The 26,927-nt window shown below is 50.1% G+C and overlaps 3 protein-coding genes across 5 annotated transcripts; 1 reads left to right on the top strand and 2 right to left on the bottom strand.

Annotated features, from left to right (window-relative positions):
• Positions 1-350: 350 nt before the first annotated feature.
• Positions 351-9,267, bottom strand: ints8 (integrator complex subunit 8). 2 transcript variants are annotated; one of them, XM_023345395.1, is made up of 28 exons: positions 9,113-9,267; positions 8,330-8,471; positions 8,073-8,247; positions 7,854-7,994; positions 7,712-7,783; positions 6,752-6,803; positions 6,507-6,689; positions 6,332-6,439; positions 6,112-6,264; positions 5,940-6,040; positions 5,589-5,730; positions 5,446-5,510; positions 5,078-5,250; positions 4,874-5,004; positions 4,684-4,794; positions 4,413-4,608; positions 3,923-4,044; positions 3,659-3,843; positions 3,547-3,580; positions 3,420-3,479; positions 3,277-3,338; positions 3,057-3,175; positions 2,773-2,876; positions 1,990-2,040; positions 1,838-1,911; positions 1,713-1,777; positions 1,592-1,635; positions 351-518 (listed from the first exon to the last, which is right to left on the bottom strand). In XM_023345395.1, exons 2-28 carry the CDS (start codon positions 8,460-8,462, stop codon positions 402-404), a joined length of 2,973 nt encoding a protein of 990 aa, XP_023201163.1. In that variant the 5' UTR covers positions 8,463-8,471; positions 9,113-9,267; the 3' UTR covers positions 351-401. The 2 variants fall into 2 exon arrangements, with proteins under 2 accessions (XP_023201163.1, XP_023201162.1); XM_023345394.1 differs by having other exon boundaries at positions 8,330-8,468.
• Positions 9,268-9,572: 305 nt separating this feature from the next.
• On the bottom strand, positions 9,573-16,968 carry dpy19l4 (dpy-19 like 4). 2 transcript variants are annotated; one of them, XM_023345305.1, is made up of 19 exons: positions 16,598-16,968; positions 16,427-16,522; positions 16,033-16,239; positions 15,878-15,968; positions 15,683-15,804; positions 15,069-15,214; positions 14,873-14,996; positions 14,677-14,811; positions 14,442-14,573; positions 14,257-14,364; positions 14,014-14,087; positions 13,777-13,935; positions 13,232-13,351; positions 12,921-13,041; positions 12,540-12,596; positions 11,854-11,936; positions 11,643-11,769; positions 10,739-10,897; positions 9,573-10,659 (listed from the first exon to the last, which is right to left on the bottom strand). In XM_023345305.1, exons 2-19 carry the CDS (start codon positions 16,475-16,477, stop codon positions 10,501-10,503), a joined length of 2,175 nt encoding a protein of 724 aa, XP_023201073.1. In that variant the 5' UTR covers positions 16,478-16,522; positions 16,598-16,968; the 3' UTR covers positions 9,573-10,500. The 2 variants fall into 2 exon arrangements, with proteins under 2 accessions (XP_023201073.1, XP_023201071.1); XM_023345303.1 differs by having other exon boundaries at positions 16,033-16,157; positions 16,598-16,962.
• A 3,766-nt stretch (positions 16,969-20,734) lies between these two features.
• Positions 20,735-26,848, top strand: msto1 (misato 1, mitochondrial distribution and morphology regulator). Its single transcript, XM_023344840.1, has 14 exons — positions 20,735-20,936; positions 21,599-21,731; positions 21,802-21,874; positions 21,991-22,066; positions 22,152-22,209; positions 22,297-22,447; positions 22,541-22,655; positions 22,725-22,859; positions 22,933-23,085; positions 24,015-24,146; positions 24,221-24,405; positions 25,034-25,138; positions 25,211-25,323; positions 25,389-26,848. The coding sequence occupies exons 1-14, from the start codon at positions 20,853-20,855 to the stop codon at positions 25,637-25,639; spliced, it is 1,764 nt and encodes a 587-aa protein (XP_023200608.1). The 5' UTR covers positions 20,735-20,852; the 3' UTR covers positions 25,640-26,848.
• Positions 26,849-26,927: the final 79 nt, after the last annotated feature.

Here is a 26,927-nt window from a genome sequence, read left to right as displayed (position 1 = left end):
AAAGCTATGGAAGACCAAAACTGACAAAAATAAAAGCAGAAATCTATATTTTTTGATTTTCCTTTTCCTTACACATGCATCTTCATCAGAAATGTATGTGTTGTTCTTTTTAATTTTTCCTTATTCATACATTTCTGCCAAAAAATTTATATTTTCTTTTGTGTTTTTCTTAAACAAGCATTTCTATCAGGAAATGTATACATTTTCTTTTGCTTCTTCCTTATACAATGTTTTCTCTCTAATGTTCTTAAAGCTTTTAGGAAAAGTAAAGAGTTTTTACTTGTATATTCAGAGAGAACACACACACACACATACACACACGGATTTAAAACAATGAGACGCTGGCCAGCTGCTTTGTTCGAACACTTTATTTTATAAAACTGCACAGCTGCTGCGTGCTTTCAGAAGTAGAGCTTGGCCATGGCCTGCAGGAACCTCTTCTTCCTCTTCTGGGCCGCCAGCTGCAGAACCTCCTCCGGGTTGCTGCTGTTCAGCTCCGTCTGTCCAATGGCCTTCACCTGGACAGGTGGAGCAGAACACCATCACCCTCACATTTAAATCAGTCTGCCAGGGGAAAGTTAAAGCACAGCTAAAAGTTTCCCGTTGTCCAGGTTCAGAACAAATCAGGGAAAATGATCAGAAACTTGTTCTGGGGTTTCATCCTTACAGCTCACATCCGCGCAATACGAGCCTTCGCTGCTCAGCCTCAACTTCATGAGAACAAAGAAGGTCCATAAGGCATCAGTCCTAAAGCAAAGTCAATATTTCAACGGTTTCTCGTCTCCCCAGCTTTATTTTATTACCACAGATTAAGCATAAATCATGACAATGCTGGAAGCAGTCCCAGTGATTAAACACAGATGAATGAACTCTGCCTGAAGCCACTAAGGAACAACGTAACTGTAAAGGTATCCGTGTTTCTGGCCAATCGGAGGCTCAGGACAAATCCTGGGGTTTTTTCTACCTCTACAACTTTCTTCTTCTGTTTTTTTATTTCTCTGCGTTGATCACGTACTCTGGTATTGTGATTGAAAAGGAGCAGATGCCGAAATAACTGTGACCACTAGGTGGCGTGCATACCCGGACTGCAGCGCCTTGGTCTCTGCTACATAAACACACCGGCGTGACGCCACGGCGCCACCGGTTCCCTGAGACAGAAACGTGGCTCTGCTCTGCAGTTTGAAGATGGACGGCAGAACCAGAACTGACCCAGAACGAAGCTCTGGAACCCCAACACTGGAAACCTTTAGACTAAACCTGAGCTGGCGGTTAGGAACATCAGACGAGGATGAAGGCCAACCAACTGTGGCTTTGTGACGTTTTAAATGTTTTCACGATGCAGTGGTGTTGGTCAGGAAACAACACTGATCATCAGCTGGGCTGCGTAAATGAACGCTGAAGTTCCCGGCTTTGCATCGACCTTAATGGTGAAATGTATCTGTAGAACCTGACCAAGCTCTGTGGTCCAGCTGTGATTCACAAAGGAAAGTGGCTGCTGGCGTGCGTAGGCTTGGTTTTAAAAATCCGAGTTTAACCTTAATCCTGGGCGACGGTTTGTAAGTGAGTGAGTGGTTGCAGCCGGAGGACTTACAGCGATCTGCCTCTTCTCCGTCTCGCCGCGTTTGTGGTGAATATCTGAGCTCAGACTCAGGAGGAAAAGCAGGTCAAGCGGAGGCCGCAGGGGAAGGTCCGGCTTTCAGCAGAAAGGATACGAGTCAGGTACTCCAGGATGGTGACGTCCCAGATGTAGTCGTAGAAGGAGTCCATGGCGTCGTGGCTGTGGAAACATCGGTTAGAAACGCCTCAGCGGGAACGGTCGGATCCAGGTGAGCTTTACCTGTTCTGCTCCTGAAGAGCTTTGAATGCCGTCATGTAATCGACCTCCCGGAGAAACTGGCACAGAACGGCAACCTGGGGATCAGAGGAACAGATGGAGTGAACTTTGACCCTGATCGCATCTGCAGGTGGAAGGCTGCTGTGACCTCTGACCTGTGTGTGGCAGTTCATCATGGAGCAGCACTTGATCATCCTCTTCAGAACCTGCAGACGACAGCGGGTCGGGTCAGACGGGCTCACCTCTCATTGCTCTCCTTCCACCTGCCTGGTTTTGTTCTCACAGCTGCGCCCCCTACTGGCCAGCGCTGAACTGATCAGGTTTTCCCTCTAAACACATCCTGATGTTCTCACAGGAAGAACGTCAACGGCTGCAGCAATCCCCAACTGAGCGCGCTCCAAACTGCAGCAGGGTTTTATTTGTGAGCCACAGATGAACTTCATGGTGACCAAAATAAAACCAATCAGGATCTGTGACGCGTTGATGCAGGAAGGCCGGCTGAGTCTCCTGAACCACTGAGACCAGATGTTCTGGATCTGGACCTGGGACAACCCAGTGTGGTCTGGAGGAGAAGCCAGCCCTCAGCATCACAGGTCCTCCACCCCACTAAACTTTTCCACAGTTTGTTTCAGAACCTGGAGCGCTTGAGTTGAACTTCCTCCCAGAAACTTGCCATGCATGTTTTAGCCAAACCCCGGGGCCCGCCCAGCAGGGGGGCCCACCATAAGGAAAAGCCCGCTTGTTCCCAAGTGCCAAACATATGGCCAGTTGGCACACAGCAACAGCGATTGGCCTGGGTTTCCCAAGAAGACGGTTTGCCAAATGGCTGCCCTCTGCGATGTATTCAGCTTGTAACCAAATGGCCCAAAATGCCTCCACCCAAGGCCTTCTGCCTGACACCGACATCAGCTGCTGCTACAACAGGTGTGACGTTTCACCTGGTCTGTGTAGACGTCGGGAGGAACAGCTTTGGTGAAGAAGTCTGAGCAGACGGCTCCAGCCTGCAGGTAAAAGCTGAGCGCGGCCGAGTACTGATTGGTCACTGGGAAGAGATCAAAGCACAGATTCCTCTTAGCCGCAGGTTGCCGACTGCAGGTTGCCGACTGCAGGTTGCCGACTGCAGGTTGCCGGCCGCAGGTTGCCGACTGCAGGTTGCCGACTGCAGGTTGCCGGCCGCAGGTTGCCGGCCGCAGGTTGCCGGCGCCACAGTAGTGTTACTCACCAAAGTAGATGTCTGCCTGCGTGACGAGCCAGGCCTGGTTGTTGGGGTTCAGCGTCAGCGCGTAGGACACCAGCTCTTTGACGGTCACAGCCACCGCCTCCACGTCCACCGCCTGGATGCTGCTCAACACAAACACTCTGGTCACTGACAGCTGCTCTGAGGAGACAGCAGGGGGTGCTGCAGCTTCACACCTGCTGCAGAACGCGCTACAGGAACTCACTTTGGAAGAGAGGATGGCCAGATGGAGAGATGCTCGGCTGTCACTTCGTTCACTATGTCATCCTGAGGAGAAATGATTGGAAACATAAACTGACCACCCCAAACTCAGCGGAAGGATATCTGGCGGCAGGTTCTGGGACGAACCCGAACGATGCTGTGGAGTCTCACAAACAGCGAGATCAGAGTGGTCAGCACCAGCGGCTCCTGGGAGGAAGAGGACGGTCAGAACCCAGAGCTTCACACTGAAATGTTTCTGAAGGTCGTTACTCACTCTGAGCTTCTTTATGAAGGTGATGAATTTACTCCTGGAAGGGAAACAGAGCAGAATGATGCGACTGAGACGGGTCCGAACGGCCGGGCACTGCGGCCCGATGCCGACTCACCGCTGCAGGATGCCCAGAGACGACTCGCGCTGCTTGATCAGACCCAGGCGGCCGTCGCTGCTGCGCTTGTGCTGGACGGAGACGCTGCAGATCTGCACCACCACCTCCCACAGCTCCTTGGCAGTGCGCCGACTCTCTTTAGGACCTGGGAGCTCCTTGCAGGTGGAGGCCAGGAGCTGGCCCAGCTTCAGAACCAGAACCAGAGAACATCATGACACCTAGCCCTTCCTCAGCCGGAGGGAGCAGCAAAACGCAGCGGTTTACCTTGATGTACGGGTTGTTCATGACCAGAGACGGAGGCACCTGCAGCGTCAGGTAGTCGTTCTCCCTCCAGTTCAGCATGAAGGCGACGCATTCCTCCCCGATCACCTGACGCAGGGGAACGTCTGACAGAACCAGGAGAACCTTCAGGTCACTGCCACACTGACCCGGTCCTCAGTTTGTTCCTGTACTGGTTCTGATCGGGATCTTTCATTCAGTTAAGAACTGAAACTCAAGCAGGTGGAGCGGGAAGAATCTACAGGGGAGGAGCCTAAAGGGGGAGGAGCCTAAAGGGGCAAGTGTTAAAGGGGAGGAGCCTAAAGGAGGAGGAGCCTCTTCTGTCATCTTGGCCCTCAGTGACTCCACGGTTTCTGCTCTGACCCAGAAACTCTTCAGGATCTTCCAAACCGAGACGAAGCTCTGTTCTTCTCCTGAACCATTACTAAGCAGCTGGACCCGACTAGAACCAGAACCTGCAGAGGCGCCAACTCACCGTGGATCCTCATCTCCAGGTAACCTCTGACCCGGCTCACCAGGTCGGGCGGCGGCCGCTCCCGGCTGCCGGCGGCTTCGTGAGCGCGTACGTCCAGCAGCAGCGTCTCGTTGAGCATCACCTGCCGCAGCTTCGGAGAAAACTCTGTGACGAGCTCCAGGCAGGCGGCGAACAGCTGGCGGGCCGGGCCGAAGTCCTGCAGGGATACAGAACCGGTTCTAGCAAACTGACGGATTACATCCGGGGTAATCCAGGGTGTTTGGGATTAAACCTTTATGGAGATGCAGTGCAGAGCTTTGGCCGTCAGGATGTAGACCAGATCTCGGGTCAGGCCGTCTTTGATGGCCAGGACGGCGCCGACGTAATCCGGAGGGACCTCCCACTGCGGACAGACAGCAGCCGATTGGTCCAGAGCTTCATGGTTACCGTTAGCAACCAGGCGGGGGGGAGGGGAGGCCGACCTTTCCGTTGACCCTCCAGAAAGGTCTCTCCGCCAGGCCGTGGAGCTCAATCAGGATCTGTCGGATCCGGCGCGGGTCCAAGGCCCGGATCAGCTGCTGCTCCAGCTGGCCGACGTTCACGCTGGCCGAAGCTGCAGAGCGAGGAGAACCGGATCAGAACCAGAACCGTGCTGAACAAAACCAGAACCAGAACCGGCTCCCTACCTGGGATGTCGTAGAAGGACGGAAGCGGCTTGGCGCTCAGATTGACTCCGCCCTTCTTCCTCGTCTGCTCCATCAGAACCTTGCGGTCGTCGTCCCTCAGCAGCTCCAGGAACAGCGGATGAGACGTGACGGTCAGAACCAGAACCCGGTCCTCCAGGTTCTCACACAGAGTCCTGCAGGAACAGCAGAGACCCGGTCAGAACCGCCATAAAGTTCCGCTCTGACTGCTTCTAGTTCCTCCAAACTGATCCGAGCTCAGCGCCCAGCAGGAGCCAGAGGGTCTCCGGTTGCTATGGTGATTCCCAGGAGAGAGGGGGCAGGTTCTGATGGAAACGGCGGAGCCGCAGCGGTCCAGTCTGTGGACTGACCTCAGGAAGGCAGCGGTGTTCCTCCTGGCCGTCGGCCGGTCCCGGTCCAGAGAGCGGGAGGACACCTGCAGCGGCAGACAGCAGCGCCGTTGGCTTGCCGTGCGTCAGCGACGGAGGGAATGTGAAAACCTGGACCCGGTTACCTCCAGCATGAAGTCCACCGTCCGTTTACCGGGCTTCAGTAGCAGCTGCTGGAACCGGACGCTCAGAACCTCTCCGTCCAGAACGTCTCGCACCGCGTTGCAGACACACAGCTGGCGGCACACCGCATCCAGACCCGACTCCCTGCAGACAGACACCGAGTAGGACCGGGACTGGACCTCAGTGTGACCCAGATGTCCCACAAAACCTTTGAATCTGAACCTGATGGCCCGGTTAGAACCCAAACCCAGCAGAACAAGCGGTTCTGAATGTTTGGGATTCCTCCAGATCCGGAGCAGATGGTTCTGTCTGCCAGGCGGGCAGAGAAAGAGTGGGGTCGGTTCTGAACTCACCCCTGCTGGACCCGGTACAGCAGTTCCCTCAGAACCGAGCGTCTGAAGTGGGTCGGTAAGCTGCGGGCGGCGTTGTCCCTGATGAAGGCCTCCACCACGGCCTGGAAGCAGAACAGTTCAGACCGAGTCCCGGTCCGGCCCGGGTGGTCAGGCCTGGCCCGGCAGAACCCACCTGGTAGTCCTGGTTCCGGATCAGGCTGTTGATCCGGTCGTAGCGGGTCGTGTGCGTGTCGGCCGGGTCGCGGTCGCCGGTCAGAGCCTTGCAGGCGTTCCAGTAGCCGGCCAGGCGCTTCTCGTCCAGGTGGACGTGGACGGCCTGGTCCAGCTGGGACAGAGACAGGTTCTGGTTCCGGTTCCGGTTCTGGAGAACAGACCGCTGTGCGGTGGCCTACCTTCTTCAGGAGCTCCTTGGTCATCCTGAAGTGGTCTCGGGCCTTCTGATAGGCCGGCTGGTCCGTGCAGCCCCGCTGGAAGAAGATGGCTCCCAGGTCGTAGTGCACCTGGAACAGAGGTCAGAGGTCAACCCGGCCCCCCCGCCGGAGCGGAGGCAGCCGGGCCGTCGCTCACCTGGCAGTGCAGCTCGTCGGCGCCGATCCGCAGGCCGGCGGTGGAGGACTCGGTCTCTCCGTTGGCGGCGGCGGCGTCGGAGCCCAGCAGGTCCAGCGTCCGCAGCGTGTGGACGTAGAAATCCTTCTTGAGGCGCAGCGCGGCGTCCAGGACGCTGACCGAGTCGGCCGCCTGCTCCTTCAGCTGACAGGAAACAGCCTGAGCTGCAGCCAGCAGACTCACGCCACACATCGCCGGCTACTCACCACGGCCAGGATGTTCTCCGTCAGCTCCTTCTCCTGCTGCACCACGCTCAGCCTGCAGGGGGCAGCAGCTGTATCAACACTTGGTAACTAATAAACTCATGTTTTATTAGCAGCAGAACTTCACACCGAAATCATTTTATTAAATCAGTTATTCTGTTCATTATTCTGACAATCGGATAAAAATTTGTCACATTCTGCAGTTTTCATTTAATCACTTCAATTAGTTTTATACAACATTAAAAATAAACTAAAAATGCACAGAAGTCATTTGAAAATAAAAACATTTTCTTGCCTAAAGCTTTCAGTGAACTCTTGACTGTTTGATGCCTAACATCAACGTGTTGTTAATTATGAATCTTAATATATTGATTAACTATGGACTAAATGAATAATAGATGAATTGACAGGTGAGGCTGACTCAGCGAGAGGCGGAACAGATTTACAGGTTGGTTTCATCTCAGATTAAAACCTTTCAGTTTATTGGACAGTTTTGGCTTCATTGCTGCTTTTCTTCTTTAGCCTTTTTTACAATCCGCATTTAACCATTCTCAAATAAATAACGTTTTATTTTTAGGAGAACCTCACAAAAAATAAAAATTAAAATGAGGAATGCTGAGAACCTTGAAGTTGTTTGGTTTTAATAATAAGGAACTTTTTCATCTTTCACCAGATCAGCCGTCAGGATTTGGTTCTTTCAGGCCTGGATACCTCCAGCCAAACTTTTTACATCTTTTATGTGTTATTATGATTTATTGTCATAATTTAAAAACTCAAACAAATCTCTTACTGCGGTCCTGATACTCTGAGGTTTTGCTGCTGCAGGAAGAGATGAGTTTAATTAGCAAGTCGTTACCAGGGAACCAATCAGCTGCAACTAGTTTTGTTCATCGGTTCTACCAGTAAAAACAAACCCTGTTCAGATTAACCCGTCACTGAGCGACAGGACGCGGCGGCGCTTACATGTTCATCTGATGAGGTCCTGGTTTGTTCTGCTTCTCCGGGAAGCTGCTCAGAACGATGGTCCTGATGGCCCTGCACCAACACAGCACACATTTCATCTGGAGCCACCACAGAGGTCCGACACGCCGGAGCCGCTCCTCACCAGCGGTTGTAGATGATGACGGCCATGGCGGTGGTGGGCGGCAGGGTGGACAGGTCCAGCTCCACGTGCTTCACGCCGGCCGGAACCTTGCTGACGCACAGCAGCTCGTTCAGCAGCATGTTGACCACCGGGATGGTCAGCCTGGCCCGGAGGAACAGAACCCAGGCCGTCAGCCAGAACCAGACCAGAACCAGAACCAGAACCAGGACCAGCACGTACCCTCTCTCCAGGCTGTCCAGGTCCCACTTCATGTGAGCAGCGACTTTCAGCGCCAGCAGCTTCAGGGTCCGGTTCCTGCGGTTGTCTGCCGGCGGCTGCACCTGGTTCTGTTCGTTCACCGACGGCTTGGAGGCCTGCTCCAGGAACTGGACGATGAGCTGGACCGGCGCCGGGTCTGTTGGACGGGACACGGCGCTGTGCGTGAGCCTCGGACCCGGCAGAACCAGAACCGGGCCGCTGCGGCGCGGAGCACTGACCTGGGCCGGCTTTCTGCAGGTGCGTCTCCAGCAGGCCGCCGTCCAGCAGGAACTCGAACCAGGAAACCTGCAGCGGCGAGCCGGGCCGGCTGCCGGCCACCGCGGCGACCCGGTCCGCCGCCTCCGCGCTCATCCCGCCCTGCTGGGACGACCAACACATGGGACTGGACCTGGGAGGAGTCCGGACCGACCCGCAGAACCAGAACCAGCAGACTGGAGGGAAAACTCATCGCTACAAACAACCGGCCCAAAATAAAACTGTTTGCTGAACGGTTTTGCCACACATGTATATTCATGCATAACTTTATGCTGGTTTTAATAACTGCACTCATTTGATGCATTTTGCTTTACCTTTGTGTGACTCTACGAGATCCCACCTGAATTTCCACTGAGGGACAATAAAGGAAACTTTTATTTTATTGTAAAAACTGTGAAATGTCCCTTTACTTGTGGCTACATTCTGGTTTTTAAGTCTCCCTCGTTATTCATGATGCCGCAGCCGAAATGACTCCGACATGCAGAGGATTTTACACAATGAATGTTTTAATGAGCGCAGCTGGAGACGCTTTATTATCCTCAGGGATCGACGGGAAACTTTTAAACCAAACTTTCTGCCTTATTTCTGAGTCTGACTGTAAACCCGGACAGCAGCCGAATGAGAGCAGCATCAACTGTAATTCGGCTTCAGTTTTAAGCGGCATGTGTAAAAACAGAGAGAAGCGCCAACATGGCGCCGAAGCTTCACCTTCTCTGCCAAAGTCCAACAGAAACATTCCGCCTTACCTGCGCGAACCCGGCCGAACAGCCAGAGCCTAAACGATCCGAAAAGTGTGTAAAAATGTTAAAATAAAGGGCTGGAGCAGCTACACGGACCGGTTCTCATAGTTCATTCTGCGGCTCGACATCTCTGCTTCCGGTTCCGGTCTGTCACCAAGGAGACGCAGGCTGCGCAACTTCTGCGCATATTTATGCGCCGCTCGGGAAACTTTAAAAACAGTTCCAGCGACGGTTTCATAATGAAGTGGAATTAAGAGATACTATGAATAGAGAAAAATAAATGTATCTAATTTCATAATTGAACTGAAATGAAAAACAGAAATAATATTTCTTCGACATTAGCTTCCCTCCATGACTTCTTTGGAGTTAGGAAGAAGGCAGATCAATTCTGGGAGAATTATGTCTGAGCAGGAATCTGATAATAAAACTTTCTTCTCATGACTGCAGAAGAACCAGAACACAAACATCGTGATCAGATCAGTGATTTAATTCTGAGAGATTCTCAGCTGAATCTCACTCCAAGGCAGACGGACCGCCGCTGTTCGATGCAAGCAGCTTAAACTAATATTTATATAAAAGTCCCTGAAAGCAGACTGTTCCTGCAGCAGGTGGAACCATGTAGAGGAAAGGCGAAGCAGCAAATCCAGGAAACGGCAAAACATTCAGAAATGGTTTTCTGTCCAATAAACAGCATAAAAATAAAATATTCCAGAGGAAAATCTGCAGGCTAACACCGCGCCGCAGCAACAGGAGTTAAAAACAACAGGGTTGCCATGGCAACGCCCTCCTTTCCTGGGGGTAAACAGAACCACCAGGTCCACTTTGGGTTTGGGACTGAATGAGTTCTAATTTAAACCCTGATGAGATGAGGAACCAGAACCAGAACCTCCTTCAGATCTATCCAGGTGTTCATCACCTGACACTGTTACCGCAGTAACGGTGGCTGAAACGTTCAGGAAGTCTGCGAATGACGAAGGAAAAACAAAATGATGGCCAAATAAAAACGACATCCACTGGATCACATGATCCCATTCCTGCAGGGTAGAATCACTGGAGCTGGATTTCTCCACGAGGAAGAAGACGGATCCAAACAGGATCCACACTGTGGGCGCCGCCCGTCCGTTAAATGATCCAGGTCAGCAGAGCTTCAGGTTTTCTGAAGATCGACTCGTTGGAGCTCAGTCCAGTTCCTCGCCACCTTCAGGTCTGATTTTTGTTTTTATTTTGACCTATAACTTTTGCACAGAACCATGTCTGTGCCGGACTTTACCACTGCAGAACCTGACCAACCCAGAGCTTCAGACAATCAGGACCAAAGTGCCTCTTCTGCCACCATGTGGCCGTCAGCAGTACTGCAGCCAGGACTGCAGAGTCCGGAACCGGTCCAGAACCGGTCAGTACTGGAAGGAGATGACGGGGTTCACCCTGTAGACGTGGTACGAGCGGTTCCAGAACACCCGGGTGAAGTAGTTGGTGTAGGGGGAGTAGTTCATCTTGACCTCCTGGCAGAAGCGGCCGTGCTTGGAGAAGGAGTCCGTCTGGAACCGGGCCGCCTGAACGGGTCAGAACACGCAGCCGGTGAGCACCAGGAGGCGTCGCGGCGGGCCGGGCCGGGCCTGCAGCGGGACTCACCTGTCCGTTGGCGGCATCCAGCAGGTCTTTGACCCGGCAGCCCGTCCTCAGCTGGACGTCGCTGCAGATGGACTCCTCCACGATGACGTAGGCGGTTCCGTGGGCCACCAGCCGCTTGTAGACGTCCTCGGCAGACATCCTGGCGTACACCTGGAAGGTCTGACGGACACACCCATCGAAGCGTTTATCACCAGCTACCGTCTGCAGAAAGCTTCACACTTGAACCACAGCTAACTTCTAGAAACAATATTTTATACATATTTGTTCAAACATGAACAACAGTTTATGTGACAGATAATCTGAATTAAAAATTCAAGTTCCTCCATTTCTCCCAGCATGAACTAGAAACAACCAATCAGAACCAGGAGGCGGGTCTTAGTGCTGTCAATCACAATCTTGTGTGGCGCTGCTCATCCCCCTGTCTGCTACACTGCAGGTAGCATAGCCTGTCACGAATGCTAAGGCTAGTTAGCATGGCCACCGATGACAAGTAAATGGTCTGGAGCGCATGAGGATGGCTGACAGCACTAAGCCCCGCCCCTGGCTCTGATTGGTTGTTTTTGGAGCATTTCGATTATAGTAGCTCAGGAGATCAATCTTTTCAGATTATCTCACAACCTGTTACAACATGGAGACCGTTAGATGAACATCTAAATAACATATTTTTAATAAAAGTTACAAACAGCAGCTGTAAACATGCTAAACCTCCCTGACCGGGGAAATATAAAGAAAACACTTCAAAACAGGAAAGACAGGAAAACATCTCATTCTACCAGGGCAGAAACATGTTGATCTGTAGAAAACAGGAAGCAGGCGCCACAGACAGGAAGTTGTCAGCAGCAGCTTCTTTCTCCAGTTTAATCCAGATTTTCTGGTTCTAGATTATAAAATAATCTGAACTCACATCTTCGGTTCTTCTCAGCAGGTCCAAGTCAGAGTAAACGGGTAAACTGGTGACGACGGAACCAGAACACAGTTTGATGGTTCCCAGTAGAACAGGGCTGCCGGCGAACACGGCCGGAGCCTGAGACCTGCAGAGAGACTGGGTTACTGGAACCAGAACCAGAACCTGGACCGGAACCAGGACCGCCGTACAGAGAGTCCAAAGGAAGCACCTGATCCAGGCGATCAGCTCCATCAGGTCTGGGTCGTAGATCTCCTGCAGGTCGGCCAGCTCCGCCAGAACCCGCGGGTAGAACTGCAACGGGAAACATCCGGCGGTGGATACTAGCATTAGCATGCTAACCCCTCAGGCCAAGTTTATACTTCCCATCAGCCACTGTAATTTCAGAATAACAGCCATTTTCCAAGATGGCCGCCATCTTCAAGCCTTTTAAGCCAGTCATTGCCATAAATGTTGCCCATTTTCATGACTTGGCTGAACTTCATGTCACATCATCTGTTTTCCGCTTTGGTCATTTTTATCTGTTAGCAGTTTAGCATTAGCATTAGCAAAGTTTCTTGTTTTACAGCTGATTTTAGTGCATCCATATATTCTCCATTACATGGCGGCCATCTTGTTTGATACCAAACACGTCCATCTAGTTGGAAATTTTAGTCCCAAAAGCGAGGGCGGCCATCTTGAAAAATAAAAAAATTATCTGTAAATATTATTTCTATGGGTCCAAATGTTTGACAGCAAAAGTATTCATCTGTGATAGATGTTGGCCGTTGACAACCATCTTGGAAAATGGCCTCAGTGAGGGGAAACGTTGGACCCGGACGGATCCAGAACCAGGCGGACCTTTCATGAACAGAACCTTCTCGCTGCCGGAACGTTTAATGAGTGCCGGATTCTCACCTCTCTCCACAAGCTGAAGCCGATGATGGTTGGAACCGCCGTGCTCAGAATCAGAGACTGGACAGAAAACAACAGCAGAGACTCAGAACCGGAACCGGACCGTTTATGGATCCTCAGCAGGCACCGAGCGCTGAAACAGGAAGTCAGACTCACAGCTGTCCTCAGACGTTACGCTGACATGAAGAACTGAGTGTTTCTATGAACTTTCTCACCATTTTAATAACATGTTGCCATGACAACAAAGAATAACTAAGTGTTTTAGAAAAGCAAGTTTTAGTTTCTTAAAGACTTCAACTTCTTTACTTTCTATAACTTTTAAAATAATTAATATTTACTGGAGTTAGAGGTGATATTTATTCATCCTGATTGGTCGATACTGACCAACACCACCGGATGGACGGACTTCAGCCTGAGCCACTTGAACAAGGTCATCCAGAGGTCAGGAGAACACACGCCGAACGCCGTGAACATGCAGACGTACGGTGTCCACAAATACTTCACCCTGCAGGACAGAAAGAGGACAGAGACATCAGGACAGACAGAGAGTTTGTTTTTTTGTAACCAGGTTGCTATGTATCGCAAATTTTTTTGCCCAGGTCCCTCTTGAAAATGAGATCTAGATCTGAACGGGGTTTAACCTGGTTAAATAAAGGAAATAAATAAAATTTAAAAAAACATCAGGACGGACTGACCCGTCGAACAGCAGCGTCAGGACGCCGAGCAGCAGGGTGTGGAGGAGGTGATAGGCGACGGCAGGTTGCTCTCCGATTCGCCCGTCCTCCAGTCTGAGGCTGCTGCTGATTGGCTGGCCGCTGGGCGGGCAGACAGGTTAAAGCCATCAGGGCGACTTCACAGGAAACTCAACCAAAACGTCTTCCTGTGCGTTTTGTCACCAACAGAACAACATCGCAGCAGGAAGACGATTTATTCTGCTGAAAAACCGGATTTAAAATCTCCAAACACAAAATTCCTCACAAAGGTCTCTGATGACATCACAGGAGGTACACAGCTCTTAAATTCATTTTTATTAACTAAACTGCCTGCCGGCGTTTCCTCTTTGGAATCTTAAGTTATAAACCGGATCAGAACCAACTGGAATGACGATCTTCCTACCTGCTGTGATGTCATCAACCCAAAGCTGAAGGTTCCCCTTTAAAGTCTGAAACAACTGGCAGCCTCCATGTTGGACAACTCCCAACCGCTAAAAGGTTCTGGTTCTGGCTCCAGCCCGGCTTACCTGAGCCTCCTGAAGACAGCCTGCAGGGCGGACAGCAGGCAGACGGTCAGAACCAGGACATAGAAGGGCAGCAGCGAGGTTTGGGTCAGCCGCAGGAAGAGGTCCTGGCCCGGCGCCCGCAGCGCTTCCTGGCACAGCAGGAAATTGGTGACAAAGTCTCTGAGGAGGAAGAGCAAAAACGGCGTGAGAGAAGACTGACGCCATGTTGGATGGGTCAACAGGAAGTGTTCGACTCACGCCGTCGAGTTCAGACCCAACTTGGCCTCCAGGAGCTGCAGGGTGAAGTCGGCGCCGCTGGCCGGTAAAAGCTTCTGGAAGGGAGAGAGGCCATGTGGATGAGAGCAGCAGCAGGGCAGCGAGGGGCAGCGGGGGGCAGCAAGGGGCAGCGGTGGGCTCTGCAGGGAGCAGCGGGGCAGCAGGGGGCAGCGGTGGGCACTGCAGGGAGCAGCGGGGCAGCAGGGGGCACTGCACTGAGCTCACCTTCATCAGGAAGCTGCAGGTGAATACGGAGCTGAAGACCAGCTGGATGTGCAGCAGCAGCTTCATCACTCTGGCGCCCAGACGACCCATCTTCATCTTCATCTTCCTCTGCAGCACAAACACTCAGTCCACATCAAAGCAGCCAATCACGAGAGCCGTGCCGTGGGGGGCGGGGCTAACTCTACCTGGAAGTACCTGGCCGGCACCAAGCCAATCAGGAGGCTGAGCAGCGGAGAGCAGAGCAGGGAGGCGTTCTGGAACTGGGCCAGGTAGACCAGAACCAGCGAGCCCAGGTACGCCCTGTAGACGTCGGCCGTCTGGTGGGAAACGGGCCGAGTCGACCCGGAACCGTCAGAACCGCAGAGTTATTTAATATTACTTGGTGACAGGAACCTGGCAGAGACCCGGTCCGGTCCTTACCTTGCGTGGCGGTACCAGGCCCAGTGAGTCCAGCAGAACCAGGCAGACGCCCTGGACGAACAGGAAGTAGTGTCCGAGTTCCCACAGCAGCAGGAAGTTGAAGCTGCAGGCGCTCAGTATCAGGTAGCAGAACATCTGCAGGGAAACATGGGTCAGAACCACGCTGGGGTTCCGGTCCACAGCGGCCAGAACCCACCTCGGAAGCAGAACCGGTGCTGCGGCTCAGGAAGCCGGTCAGCGCCGCCACCTGGCAGGAGAAGAACGGCAGAGCCCAGTTCTCCCTCAGAGGAACGCCCTGCTCCACTCTGCTGGCGTCCTGCCTGCAGAACCACACGGGGCGTCACAGCCGGGTCCGGTCCGGGTCCGGTCCGGCCGCCGCCCGGCACGCTCACCTGTTGATGACGAACCAGGACACAGCCAGCATGCCGGCCACGCAGGTACCGCTCAGGGCCCAGCTGCACACGAACAGCGCCGAGACGCAGACGGCCTGCAGGCCGAACACCGAGCCCAGGTAGAAGGAGACGGGCTCCACTCGGTTCTGGAGGGACACAGGGGACGGGTTCTGGGTCAGGACGGATCAGACCGCTCCCAATCAGAGCTCCCAGAACTCCAGATGAAGGAAAGCTGACCTTTAACCTCTGGTCTAACAGCTTCACATTTTTCGCTCTTTAATGTGAAACTTTTCATCCTCGGTTCATATTTTACTGGTTTTATTACTAATTTAGATTTTAAGAAACGGTACATTAATATCTAGGCCAATCAGATGCCTCCCACTGGATCCAGTGAGCCAATCAGAGGCCTCCCACTGGATCCAGTGAGCCAATCAGAGGCCTCCCACTGGATCCAGTGAGCCAATCAGAGGCCTCCCACTGGATCCAGGGGGGCCTCCCAGTGTGTTTCCTGGGTTTCTGTGGTTCTTTCTTCAGGTTCAGCTGGTACCGACCCGTTTCTCTGTGCCAGTGAATCAGAACCAGATGGTTTCAGGTGTCTCAGGTGATTTCCTCACCTGGCTGCCTGTGACCCGGTAGAGGAAGCTGGTGATGAGTTCTGGGTAGAGGAACAGCCTCTCCACGGCGTTGATGGTCCGGCCAGACACGGTGCCGTTATCCGCCGTCAGCTGGTAGAACCCTGAAAGCACCAATCACTGTGGGTCACGGCGGGTCACAGCGGGTCACGGCAGCCTGAGGCCAGGCGTCGGTACCTGAGCTGAAGGACGGCGCCGCCAGCAGGCGCTTGTAGTAGTGGTAGTAGAGGCCGCTGCCGCCCGGGAACGACGCTTCCCGCTCCAGGTCCTGCAGCAACAGAACAGCTTCAGCCGGCGCCGCACACGCAGCACAGAGAGCCGGCGCCACCCACCTGCCTGCTAGAAAACCAGAACTTCCTGTCGTGGAACCCGGACAGGTACCCGGCGTACAGCATCCCGCAGGCCACTGCTGCCATCGCCCCGAACATCATCCTGAGCCCAGACTGCAGCAAGCTGGCTGAGGAACGAAACGGCACAACGACCATCAGCTGAGGCTCGCAGCACAACACGATAAAATACTGGAAATAATTCAGGAAAACCTTAAAAAAAGAACAGAACAGAGGAAATCAGAAACAAACACTTCTGGACGGAACCAGAACCAGAACTGCTCAGGAAGCTGCAGAATGGAAGAACCTGGATCTAAATTTCAGAAACATCGTTGCTGCCGCACATGTTCTCATATCAGTGTCGTATTAAAAGAGTTCATGTTTCATTACTGAAATTGACCTGCAGCAGATTTCTGCGTGGATGGCGGGACTCTCTCCTGACCATCTTCATCACCTCCGGACTCCCTCCTCTCCTCCTCTTCCTCTGCGGCCTCACCTGCTCAGGTGACAGAGAGTCAGAACAGGAAACCGGTAGCAGGTTCTGGAGGTTCTGGAAGTCTCTGTAACTCACTCCTGCTCTCTTCTGCAGCTTCTCCCTCCAGAGCCGCAGACTTTCTGCATCTGATCTCAGCCATGATGGAAGGAAGTCAGTCCAGGAACGGGAGAAGGAGCTGCGGAGGTTTTCCAGCAGCCAGCGGGATAAATCGGAATAAACCGGATATTCCGGGACAAACCGGGATATTCCGGGATATTCCAGCCTAAAGCGGGACTCCGGTGGGATTCCAGGCCGCTGTAATCTCACAGCTAGTTGGTATCAAACTACCGGAGCTTTTAGGACATGAACATCAGCCTGCTGCTCTGCTTCTGCTCTGAGTTTCACCACAGAGCTGACAGCGACGCTCTGCCGCCCCCTGGCGGCTGGGAGGAGCAGCGGCAGCAGCTGCTGTTTGATTATTAGTTTTATTTATTACTTCATAATCTCGCCCATGCTGTGTAGCTTATGATCTTTCTATAATCAAGCATATGTTTTATTTTCTCTTCTGCTTCAGGATAACAAAGAATTCATGAGTTTGTGACTCTGAAGTCTTGACGTGTCTCATTAATACAAAATAAATACAAAATACAGAAATGTGGACTTAAAAAAGTATGATCAATACCTGATTAAAGTGTTATTTTCAAGATCCGCTTTTAAACAAACGAGCCTCATTGAAAGACACTTTAAAGTTATTAAATATGGCAGCACCTGCTGCTGGAAGCAATCTGTTGAATGGGCCTCATCAGCAGGACTGTAAAACGCTGCAGAAAAGTATTTCCTTCAGAAAGATGCAGATCATCAAGCTATTTTTAACATCAGACAAAAATAATGAGAATAAATACAAATTACATTTTCAAATTCTGATTTTGTTTATATAGTGAAAAAAGTAGCCATGCAAACCTGACCTTTAAATCCTGATAACTGGCAGCGGTTTATTTACACTACCATGAATTTAACTTTAGTTTTTTTTCCAGGTGTGTTTTTTCATTTGATCATAATTAATTTCTAAGTTGAGAATAAGAGAAGTCCACTTAATAAATGAAATAGCTTCAAAACTGCTTTGCATCTCATGAGTTCATCTTCTGCTGATATTAAAATGTCAAACGTGCCAAAAACAGGATAAATATATGCACTGCATCATTATATAAGTAAAGTTAGTAAGTTGTGAGCAGCAGCACATCTACAGAGTGTCCTGGCATTTAATCAGTAACAGAAGCTAACCAGAATATTTACAAGCTTCCTTTGGATATAAGGAAATAACTTCACCACTGTCTGTCAACCACTTTTAAAAACTTTGTCTTTCTTCTGACGGTTTTATCTTTTCGTTGGTTTTCTGCCTCTCCATCTTTAGCTCTTTGCTATCCGAAGACAACATGATTCAAATTAAATAAAATTGTGTTCTAGACTAGAAATAATTTTTCTGCCATCATTTTGGGCCCTCTAGCGCAGCGCCCCCATGTGTCGCATCAATGCATGCTCACAGTTTGCAGTACCGGCAGTGTTACTGATCAGATCGTTTCCCTGATCAAACAGGCTGGTAACATAAGTGCAGGTTATGCTGCACTGTGATTGGTGCATTACCATGTTAGCATTACCATGTTAGCATTATCATGTTAGCATTATCATGTTAGCATTACCATGTTAGCATTACCATGTCAGCATTATCATGTTAGCATTACCATGTTAGCATTACCATGTTAGCATTACCATGTTAGCATTACCATGTTAGCATTATCATGTCAGCATTATCATGTTAGCATTACCATATTGGCATTACAATGTTAGCATTACCATGTTAGCATTATCATGTCAGCATTATCATGTTAGCATTACCATGTTAGCATTATCATGTCAGCATTATCATGTTAGCATTACCATATTAGCATTACCATGTTAGCATTACCATGTTAGCATTACCATGTTAGCATTATCATGTCAGCATTATCATGTTAGCATTACCATGTTAGCATTATCATGTCAGCATTATCATGTTAGCATTACCATATTGGCATTACAACGTTGGCATTACCATGTTAGCATAACCATATTAGCATTACCATGTTAGCATTACCATGTTAGCATCACCATGTTAGCATTATCATGTTAGCATTACAATGTTGGCATTACCATGTTAGCATTACCATGTTAGCGCAACGTCTTGTTCTGAGAAATCCGGTAAATGTTTGTCAAACGTGTTTTCACGTTGATTATCTTTGTTTGACAATAAAGTTTTAGGATCTGAAGCATCAACAGGGACAAACACCAAACTCTTTTTAGAGTTCTGTACTGTAAAATATGAAAGTCACAAAGAGAAAAGAAAACCTGAAGTTTGTCACGTTTGTTATCACATTATTACATCTAGGAAAATGTCTTGACATTTGTGTTCTTCCGTCACGGGGAACGGACAGATTTCCCTTTTAAACTCCAACATTTACAGAACATTTGATGTTTTTATTCAACAAATACAAGAATTTCCTAATATTGACTTGCTGCTTGTAATGTTAAATGGCAAGAGAAATGTAAGTAAAACTGAAAAGATAAATATTCATGGATATCAGAGTGATTCTGTTTTATCATTTATCAACAGAGGGAGACAACAGTGCAGACCAAAGGTTGATAAAAACGTATCATTTCTTTCTAATTAGCTGGTGCGTCTAAAAGTACTTTCTTACGGTATGAGTGTATGATTACTTTATTATTTTTAGGTCATCGCCAGAATTGAGTTTAAAGGTCATTTTTCCACCATTGGCAGATACTTTACCAAGAAAGAAATAGTTGTTATATAAATATATTCCTTTATTTAATCAGGTAAAACCCGTTATGGGCTTCAACATAAAAAAAATTACTTTTGTTTATTGCCATCACAAATAATGAAAATATAATTCAGCTAAATATTAACTGTAAAGCTCGTTTCATACAACAAAACGTACTTTAGAGAAGTTAGGAACAGATTTAAAAATATCTAGCTAAACAAAACAACCAGAAGATGTGTAACTACGGATATGCAGCCATAATAAACCTAATAAAAGTGGCTGCTTATTTAGCTCTAATGGCGACCACTTGAGAAGAAAGGTTGACTGTGTGGGTCGCGCTTACCCGTGAAAAAATGCCAAATCCTCGCTGCAAAAAGCCAAGCAGGCGGAGGCAGTTGGTGGGCAACGGTTCCATACCTGGAGAAACAGGGATCATCAGCAACCAGCGACCCCTGGAGGAGCTGCAGGGAACTCAGGCTCACTCCCAGCCAGCAGGGGTCAGCAGAGGCCAACTCCAGGTCAGGCTGGGAGAGTCGTCACGATCATTCAGGTGATCGGCTGACTGAAGACAAACGCCTGTAGAGGAACGTGATGCCGTCCCACAGCAGTGTGTGACCCAGCCTGAGGTTGGAAGAGACAGTTTGTTACATGAATCAATTATTAAATTACAATTACAGTTCTGATGGTTTCATCTAAGACAATTAAAACTACCAGTACTTGCCCTGCATAAACTGCAAAATTATGTTATTCTTTTATTTTTCACAACATCTGAATCTGGAATAACTTTCGATCTCCTCTGTTTTCTGACATTCTGGGCTTTCTGTAAAGATTTTTGTCTCTTTATTAACAGCAACAGTGTGATTTATTCCAATTCCTTTTCACTTAAGACTTTCATATTTCAACTGATCTTATTTCAAAATTAAATTTGAACTTGGTTCTTTAATTTTCAACTTCTTTTTAGTTCATTGTTTCATTCTTTAAATATACAATTAATTTGTTAGTTTTTATTATGTTCAGTTTATATTTTGATGTTTGTTTACTTATTTAATTTTTATTACTTAAATTGTTTTTTAAAGTTGTTGTTTCATTAGTTTATTTTGGTAATTAAATATTTGTTGGTACTTTGATGTAATTTCCTTGATGTGTTTTAATGCAGTTTTTTTTAAACTCGTGTTTAATTTAAAATATTCAACACATTATTATTTAATATTATTCTATTTGTAGCTCTTTTGTTAAAACTATTTATTAAAATTTTTTGTTTTATTTTTTTATATTTATTTATTTATTTATTTGTTGATGTTTTTTATCATTGTTATTGTTTCTGTTGTGTGAATAATCATTTTAGTTTCATGTGAATCGTCGGTGAAGTGAAACCAAACTACGAGGCTCCGGCTCCTCCAATCACCTTTCACCTTGCTCCTCCTTCCAGCCAATAGGAAGCGGCCGCTGTGTTCGGTGATGTCCGTTTAGCAGCGTGCTCATCATGCGTGCAGTTCTGCGGTCTCCGTGGTTCTGTCCTGCGTGTTGATCCCGTCACGATGACCGGAGTCAGCAGGGAACTCATCACGCTGCAACTCGGACATTATTCCAACTTCGTGGGAACCCACTGGTGGAATTTACAGGTGAGGAAACAAGGAGCGGCTAACGGGACTAGCCGCTCCTTTAGCGTGGAACTCCATGGTTCCACTGAGCTGCTCAGAAGAAGAAGAAATTATTGTTGATGGACCCTTCTGAAAACTTTAGTTGTGTTGGTATAAGTTTATTTTCGTGGTTAAAACACGAGCCCTGCGTGGGAGGACTTCCTGTGGTGATGGAGCCTCATGTCCATCAGCCGCTCAGGCCCAGACCATAACACTGCCACCACCATGCTTTTCATCACAGCTGCTGTGTCTTGGATGTTGGTCATTTTCCTCCTGCTGCTGGTCTGGACCATCTGGAGTTCAGATAAATAAATCATCAAGACACGGAAGGACTGTGGCCTAGTCAAAACCCAGGTGATCCCACCAGCCTGACAGAGCTGGATCAGTTTATCAGGAAGAATGGAGGAAAACTCCCTGCTGGACGGCAGCCAGAGGCGCCAACACTAAACCGGCTGGAAACCGTCGCTTAGTTTCTGCTACATTTTTTAATTTATCAATATTTATCTGAAATTAGTTTTCATTTTGATGTTAACGGGCTTTTTGTTGCTCATGACTGATTTTAAAACCATCCAAGGTCTGAATACTTTTTACAGACGTTATAATTCTTTATGATGTTCCTGCGTGTTGCTGCGTCTCGTTGACAGGATGCGTCTCTGTGCTACGACCCCGGGTCGGCGCCGCCGCCAGAGGTCCAGAGCGACTCCGTGTTCCGGGAAGGACGAACTCCAGGCGGCAGCGTCACCTACACGCCCCGACTCATCGCCATGGATCTTAAAGGTACGCCGCGCTCCGGTTTTGCTCAGCCAGAACCTGGAGCCCGGCTCGACCCATCTGTCTGTCTCCACAGGAAGTCTCCGGACGTTGCGGCAGGAAGGAAGTCTGTACGACCCCGGAGGAGCCGCAGCGGCAGCTGCCACCTGGTAAGAACCACAGCGCCCCTCGGGGGCCACAGCGCCACCCGGGGGCCACAGCGCCACCCGGGGGCCACAGCGCCACCCGGGGGCTCCAGTGTTGATGCTTGCCATGTCGTTGTCAGGGGGGGGAGCGTCACCGTGCACAAGCACAGCCAGCCGGAGAAGAACTGCTTCCTGGAGGATCTGGAGAAGCTGGATGTAAGTGCTGGAGAACCAGAACCTGGATCAGAACCAGTAACAGACCCGGGTCTGATTCTGGTTCTGATCCGGTCTTTGTCTCCAGAAGGGACAGATCCTGGCTGAGGCAGAGTTCTGCTCAGCATCGCAGCTGCAACGCTCCGGTAAGATCAGACAAACCCTCTCTGGCTCCGCCCCTCGGCGCTCCACCTCTCTGATGCTCCGCCCCTCGGATGCTCCACCCCCTCCAGGTCCGCTGGCCATGGACTCGTTCAACAGCCAACTGACCCGGGTCCAGAAGAACTACCGTCTGGAGGGCAGCGTGACGGTCTGGTCCGACTTCCTGCGGCTTCACCTGCACCCCCGCTCCGTTGCCGTAATCCACCAGTTCAACCATGACGGGTAAACTGGGTCACCACTGGATTTCGTAGTTATTGATGGTTAGATGTGCCGTCTGTCTGCTGATGGAAATGAACCAGATGCTTGTTTTTCCAGAGAGGCTCATCGCCTGGAGACCTTCGGCCAGGGAGAGTCTGTCCTGCAGGGGGCGCTGCTGGACGAACTGGAGGACAGGCTGCACTTCTTCGTGGAGGAATGCGATTACCTGCAGGTTCCTCCTCTTCCTTTTCTTCATCCTCTTCCTCCTCCTCGTCTTCCTCACTGACCTCGTGTCTCTCAGGGTTTCCAGGTTCTCTGTGATCTGGAGGACGGGTTCGCGGGCCTGGGGTCAAAGGTTACGGAGCTGCTGCAGGACTCCTACGGTGGGCGGGGCATCCTGACGTGGGGTGTGGCTCCGGTTGTCCACCGGGACTCGGTGAGTGGCTCTGATTGGTCGATCTGAGCCAATCAGGAGCTCTGGGTGTTAACCGGGTTCTGCTCTGACCCAGACTCCAGCCAGGGACCGGTACCACCTGCTGAACGCCGCGCTGGGCACCGTCAACATGGCCGCCCACAGCTCGCTGTTCTGCCCGCTGACGCTGCGGGGGGGGCTGGGCAGGCGGCCGCCGCCCCCGCCGCTCTTCCCCCTGCTGTCCTACGATGTGAGTGACCTGGGCCCGGCGCTGGCGGCCCTCAGGGCTCCGCCCTCGGCCCCCTTCATTTATCTGCTTCAGTTCCAGGTGATCCAGTGAGAACTGATCCGGTTCTTTCCATCTGACTCAGATTTAACCGCTTTAACCTGACTCCAGTCTGTTTGCCTAGTCAAAGTCTAGTTTGGTTGGTGAGGTTTGAATGCTAATTGACCTCTGACCTCTGGTCCTCCAAAGTGAACTCTGGTTCAGTTTCATATCTGAACGGCAAGCGGACCAGAGACCGCTCCAAAAGCAGGAAGTGGACTACAGCCCAGGGAATTCTGGGTAAATACAACCAAAGCTAACATGTTAGCCTAGCACTAGCAGCAGAAATGGCTCCTGGTCTTCAGCCAAAGACTAAAGAGAAATCCTCCAACACTAAAATCCTCCATCTTGTTTCCATCTGGTGAAGAAGGAAGTTGCTCTCAGTGTCTTCAGAGGATTTTGTGTCGTTTCCTTCAGTGGTTCTTGGTGCAGCGCCCCCACAGGCCAGGAGGGGAACAGGTTGGTTTGGGTCAGAACCACAGCAGATGGTGTCTGGTTCCGTCAGAAACGGGTCGGATGGAAAACAGAACGGAAAGAGTTTTTCCTCTACACTGTCGCCACATGCATGCTCCACCTGAAGGATTGCATCATTTGGTGTTTTATAGATATATGCGAAAACACAAAATTGTACCAAGTATTTTTGGTGTACTGCCTGCTGTAAATATCTTGACACTAAAAATAATAAAAAACAAACTTAAAGGCAGCTTTTGAGCCAGACATAGGCACTTGCTTTAAATCAATAATTCATTATTATTGATTTCTGGTAGTTCCTCTGACAGATTGGATATTTTCCCATGTTAGAAGTGAAAAAGCTGCATTAAGTCCACATAAACAAACCTTGTGTCCTGCTGCAGGCCGCCCTCTGGTACCACTCCAGCGCCATCTTGGCTCTGGCCCTGGACGCCCTCACCGTGCCCTACCGGCTCAGGAACAACGGCGCCCCCATGTGGCAGGTGGCGGACTCGCTGGCCGTGTCGGGGAGGAAGGTAGGCTCCTCCTCATCCTCCTACAGGCTGATGAAGCCTCCGGCGTGTCGGTGACCGGGTGCTGCTCCTCCCAGGTCGTGGCCGCTTACGGCGCCGTCCCATTTCCCATGATGCCCGGCGGCTCCCTGCCCGACGCCCTGAGCGCCTGTGCTGACGCGTTGCCATGGAAACCTCTGTCTGCTTGCCCCGAGGCGGCCGGGGGTCGATGCTACGGACAGTGGAGCACGCTCAGAGGCTACGAGGGCCAGAAGCTCATCAGGTCAGAGGTCATCCTCAGAGAAATGACGTTTGTAAACATAAATAACGACACAGAAAACTAGTATTTTCTGGCTCGCTGCACCGGACACGCCCCAAACACCTGTTGGCATGGCAACTGACAACAGCTCCACACAGAGGCTATGTTCAAGGATTCAACACCAAAACCTTTTTTACAGTGATCAGAAGTCAGTTTTATGTTTACATTTGTGATTATTGATTAGTGATCGTGTGAACATTAGCGGTGCTGATTAGCCAACGTAAACAGCGGCTCTGCTGGTAACGCAGCTTCATGTGAAGGTTTTCAACGTAAAGCTCAATATTTTTTTAATGAAAACTTTTACATTGTAATCTAGCTGTTGACAATTAGTAGAAAACATCGCGCCCCTTGTCTGATGGTGTCACATGATGGTCACCTGACGTCCAACCTGAGCCACTCATCCGCACTCTTCCTCTGCCACCGTCACGGTTTTACTTTTAGCTTCAGAATCTCAGATTTTTTATTTCAGTTTTTCTGTCAGCTTCATACAGAAAAGCTTCCAGCTGTTGATCAGTTGTATTGTTAATACTAATTAACCCAGATTAACTCAGATTAACTCTGGCCTCTGACTCAGCTGTCGTTTCTCTTTCAGCTGCCTCTCTCCGGGAATCGAACCATCGACTCCTCTGCACGGCCTCCTCAGCGGGGAGGACGTCCTGGCCGCCTACGTCTCCACCTTCTACCCCTCAGCTCCTCTGTGAGTCTCCTGCTGCCCCCTGCTGGTGTTCTGTTGTAACTAGCCGTAGTCTTCATCGGTGTTCCTCCGCAGGGCGCTGCAGCTGGTCTCCGCCCCCAGTAAACTGACTCCGCCCTTCCCTCAGATCTTCAGCCCGGCGCTGGACGCCCAGGGCTTCATGCGTGGCGGGGCGCCCCCTGCAGGCGGTGAGTGTCCCGGTCCTGGTCGGTGTGGACGCCGTCTCTGTGTCTGAACCGTCTGTCCTCTGCAGCGCCGCTGGTCTCGTCCGTCCCCATCCTGACGTCGCTGCAGTCCGGGACCGCCCTGCGCCCATTTCTGTCTGAGCTGCAGCGCGCTGCCGCCACCTTCGACGTGCGCCGCCGGGCCCCCAGCTTCCTGTCTCAGGGGCCCGAGATGGCCGACTATCAGGAGGCGCTGGAGGAGCTGCGCCTGCTGGGCCGCTGTTACCATGACGACAGCGGCGGCACCACGCGCTCGTCCTCTGAGGACGACGACGACTGAGGAACGCGCTTGGTGAAGGTCGTCCATGGAGGTCGCAGCTTGGATCAGAACCGGTCCAGATGGGTCGGCTTCCTGCATGTCCTACAGAACCAGAGACGGACCGGACCGGGTCGTCTGCTGGTCCACAGACGATAAACCAAACTTGAAAACTTTAAACTCAAGTTTGAATAATGTGCTGGAAAGATTCAGCATGAAGTTCAGGGAAGAACTGGATGAAGATTAAATTTACAGATTAAAAGCAGAGCAAGGTCGTTGATCTGGCCTTCACTCTGATTGGACAGAGATGTTTCAAACCGTCCAATCAGAGGCTGGATGGATCAGCAGGTTGTAGCAGAGAATAAAAGTTTAGTTATTGAATAAAATGAATAAATCTGGATCAGTTTTCCAGGATCCACTCTAGATTGATCTGATTGGTCGGTTTCCTGCTGCATTCTGATTGGTCCTCAGCTGTTTTACCTGAACATGCCCACAAACACCTGGATTACCTTCCTGCTCAGCTCCAGGTTAGCTAAACCAGGCAGCAGGCCAATATGATCCTGAGTTTAGGGAAACTGGCTTTTGATTCATAAAGGTTACCATGGTAACAGCCTCAGGATAACCTGCTGCACCAGAGGGGGCGCTGTAAGTCACTTTTCTGGTGTTTATTTTACTGGATGTGATTTAAAATGTAACTGGATAAAATGGTCAAAAGTTCAGGTTTTATAAAAAGTACAAAGTAGAGACGGATTGTTCTTAGTTACAGTAAGGTGACTTCAGGTCACCTGTCTCCGCCCCCCTGGACCTCACTAGTGTGAGCTCAGCTGTTATTCAGGTCAGGGGAGCAGAGAGGATGATGGGAAGTTTTCGGTTGTTTTTCTGCTTTATCAGCAAGTTGAAACTTTTAAAAGCAAAAGAACCAAAACATTAAGGAATAAACCTGGAAAAACAGAGAAATTCCCAGGATTACTGGGGATGTGAAGCTGATAAAACTCAGCAGCTTTGGATTAAACTTTATGTCTAATCTGATGAATGATTCTGCATCGTTCTTCAGATTATCAACATGTTCAGATTACGGACGTTGCTGCAAATCATAAACCATCAATGTAGTGGAAACTTCTCATGTTTCTCTTAAATTTCACCTGAAAGAAAAATAACCTGAACGTTTTCAGCCATCAGAACATTAATATCAAATAAAGTCACTTACTGTGTGAAATATTCTGACTAAACTGAGCAAGTTTCCTGTTTTCATTTCACAATAAATGTTTGGTTTAATGCTAAGGGGGGAGACAGATTGTTTACAGACTTTTAC

Source organism: Xiphophorus maculatus, chromosome 13, assembly GCF_002775205.1.
Source record: "Xiphophorus maculatus strain JP 163 A chromosome 13, X_maculatus-5.0-male, whole genome shotgun sequence".
Taxonomy (NCBI): domain Eukaryota; kingdom Metazoa; phylum Chordata; class Actinopteri; order Cyprinodontiformes; family Poeciliidae; genus Xiphophorus; species Xiphophorus maculatus.
The sequence above is the reverse complement of the archived record's forward strand: the minus strand, read 5'-3'. Positions and strand labels throughout refer to the sequence as shown.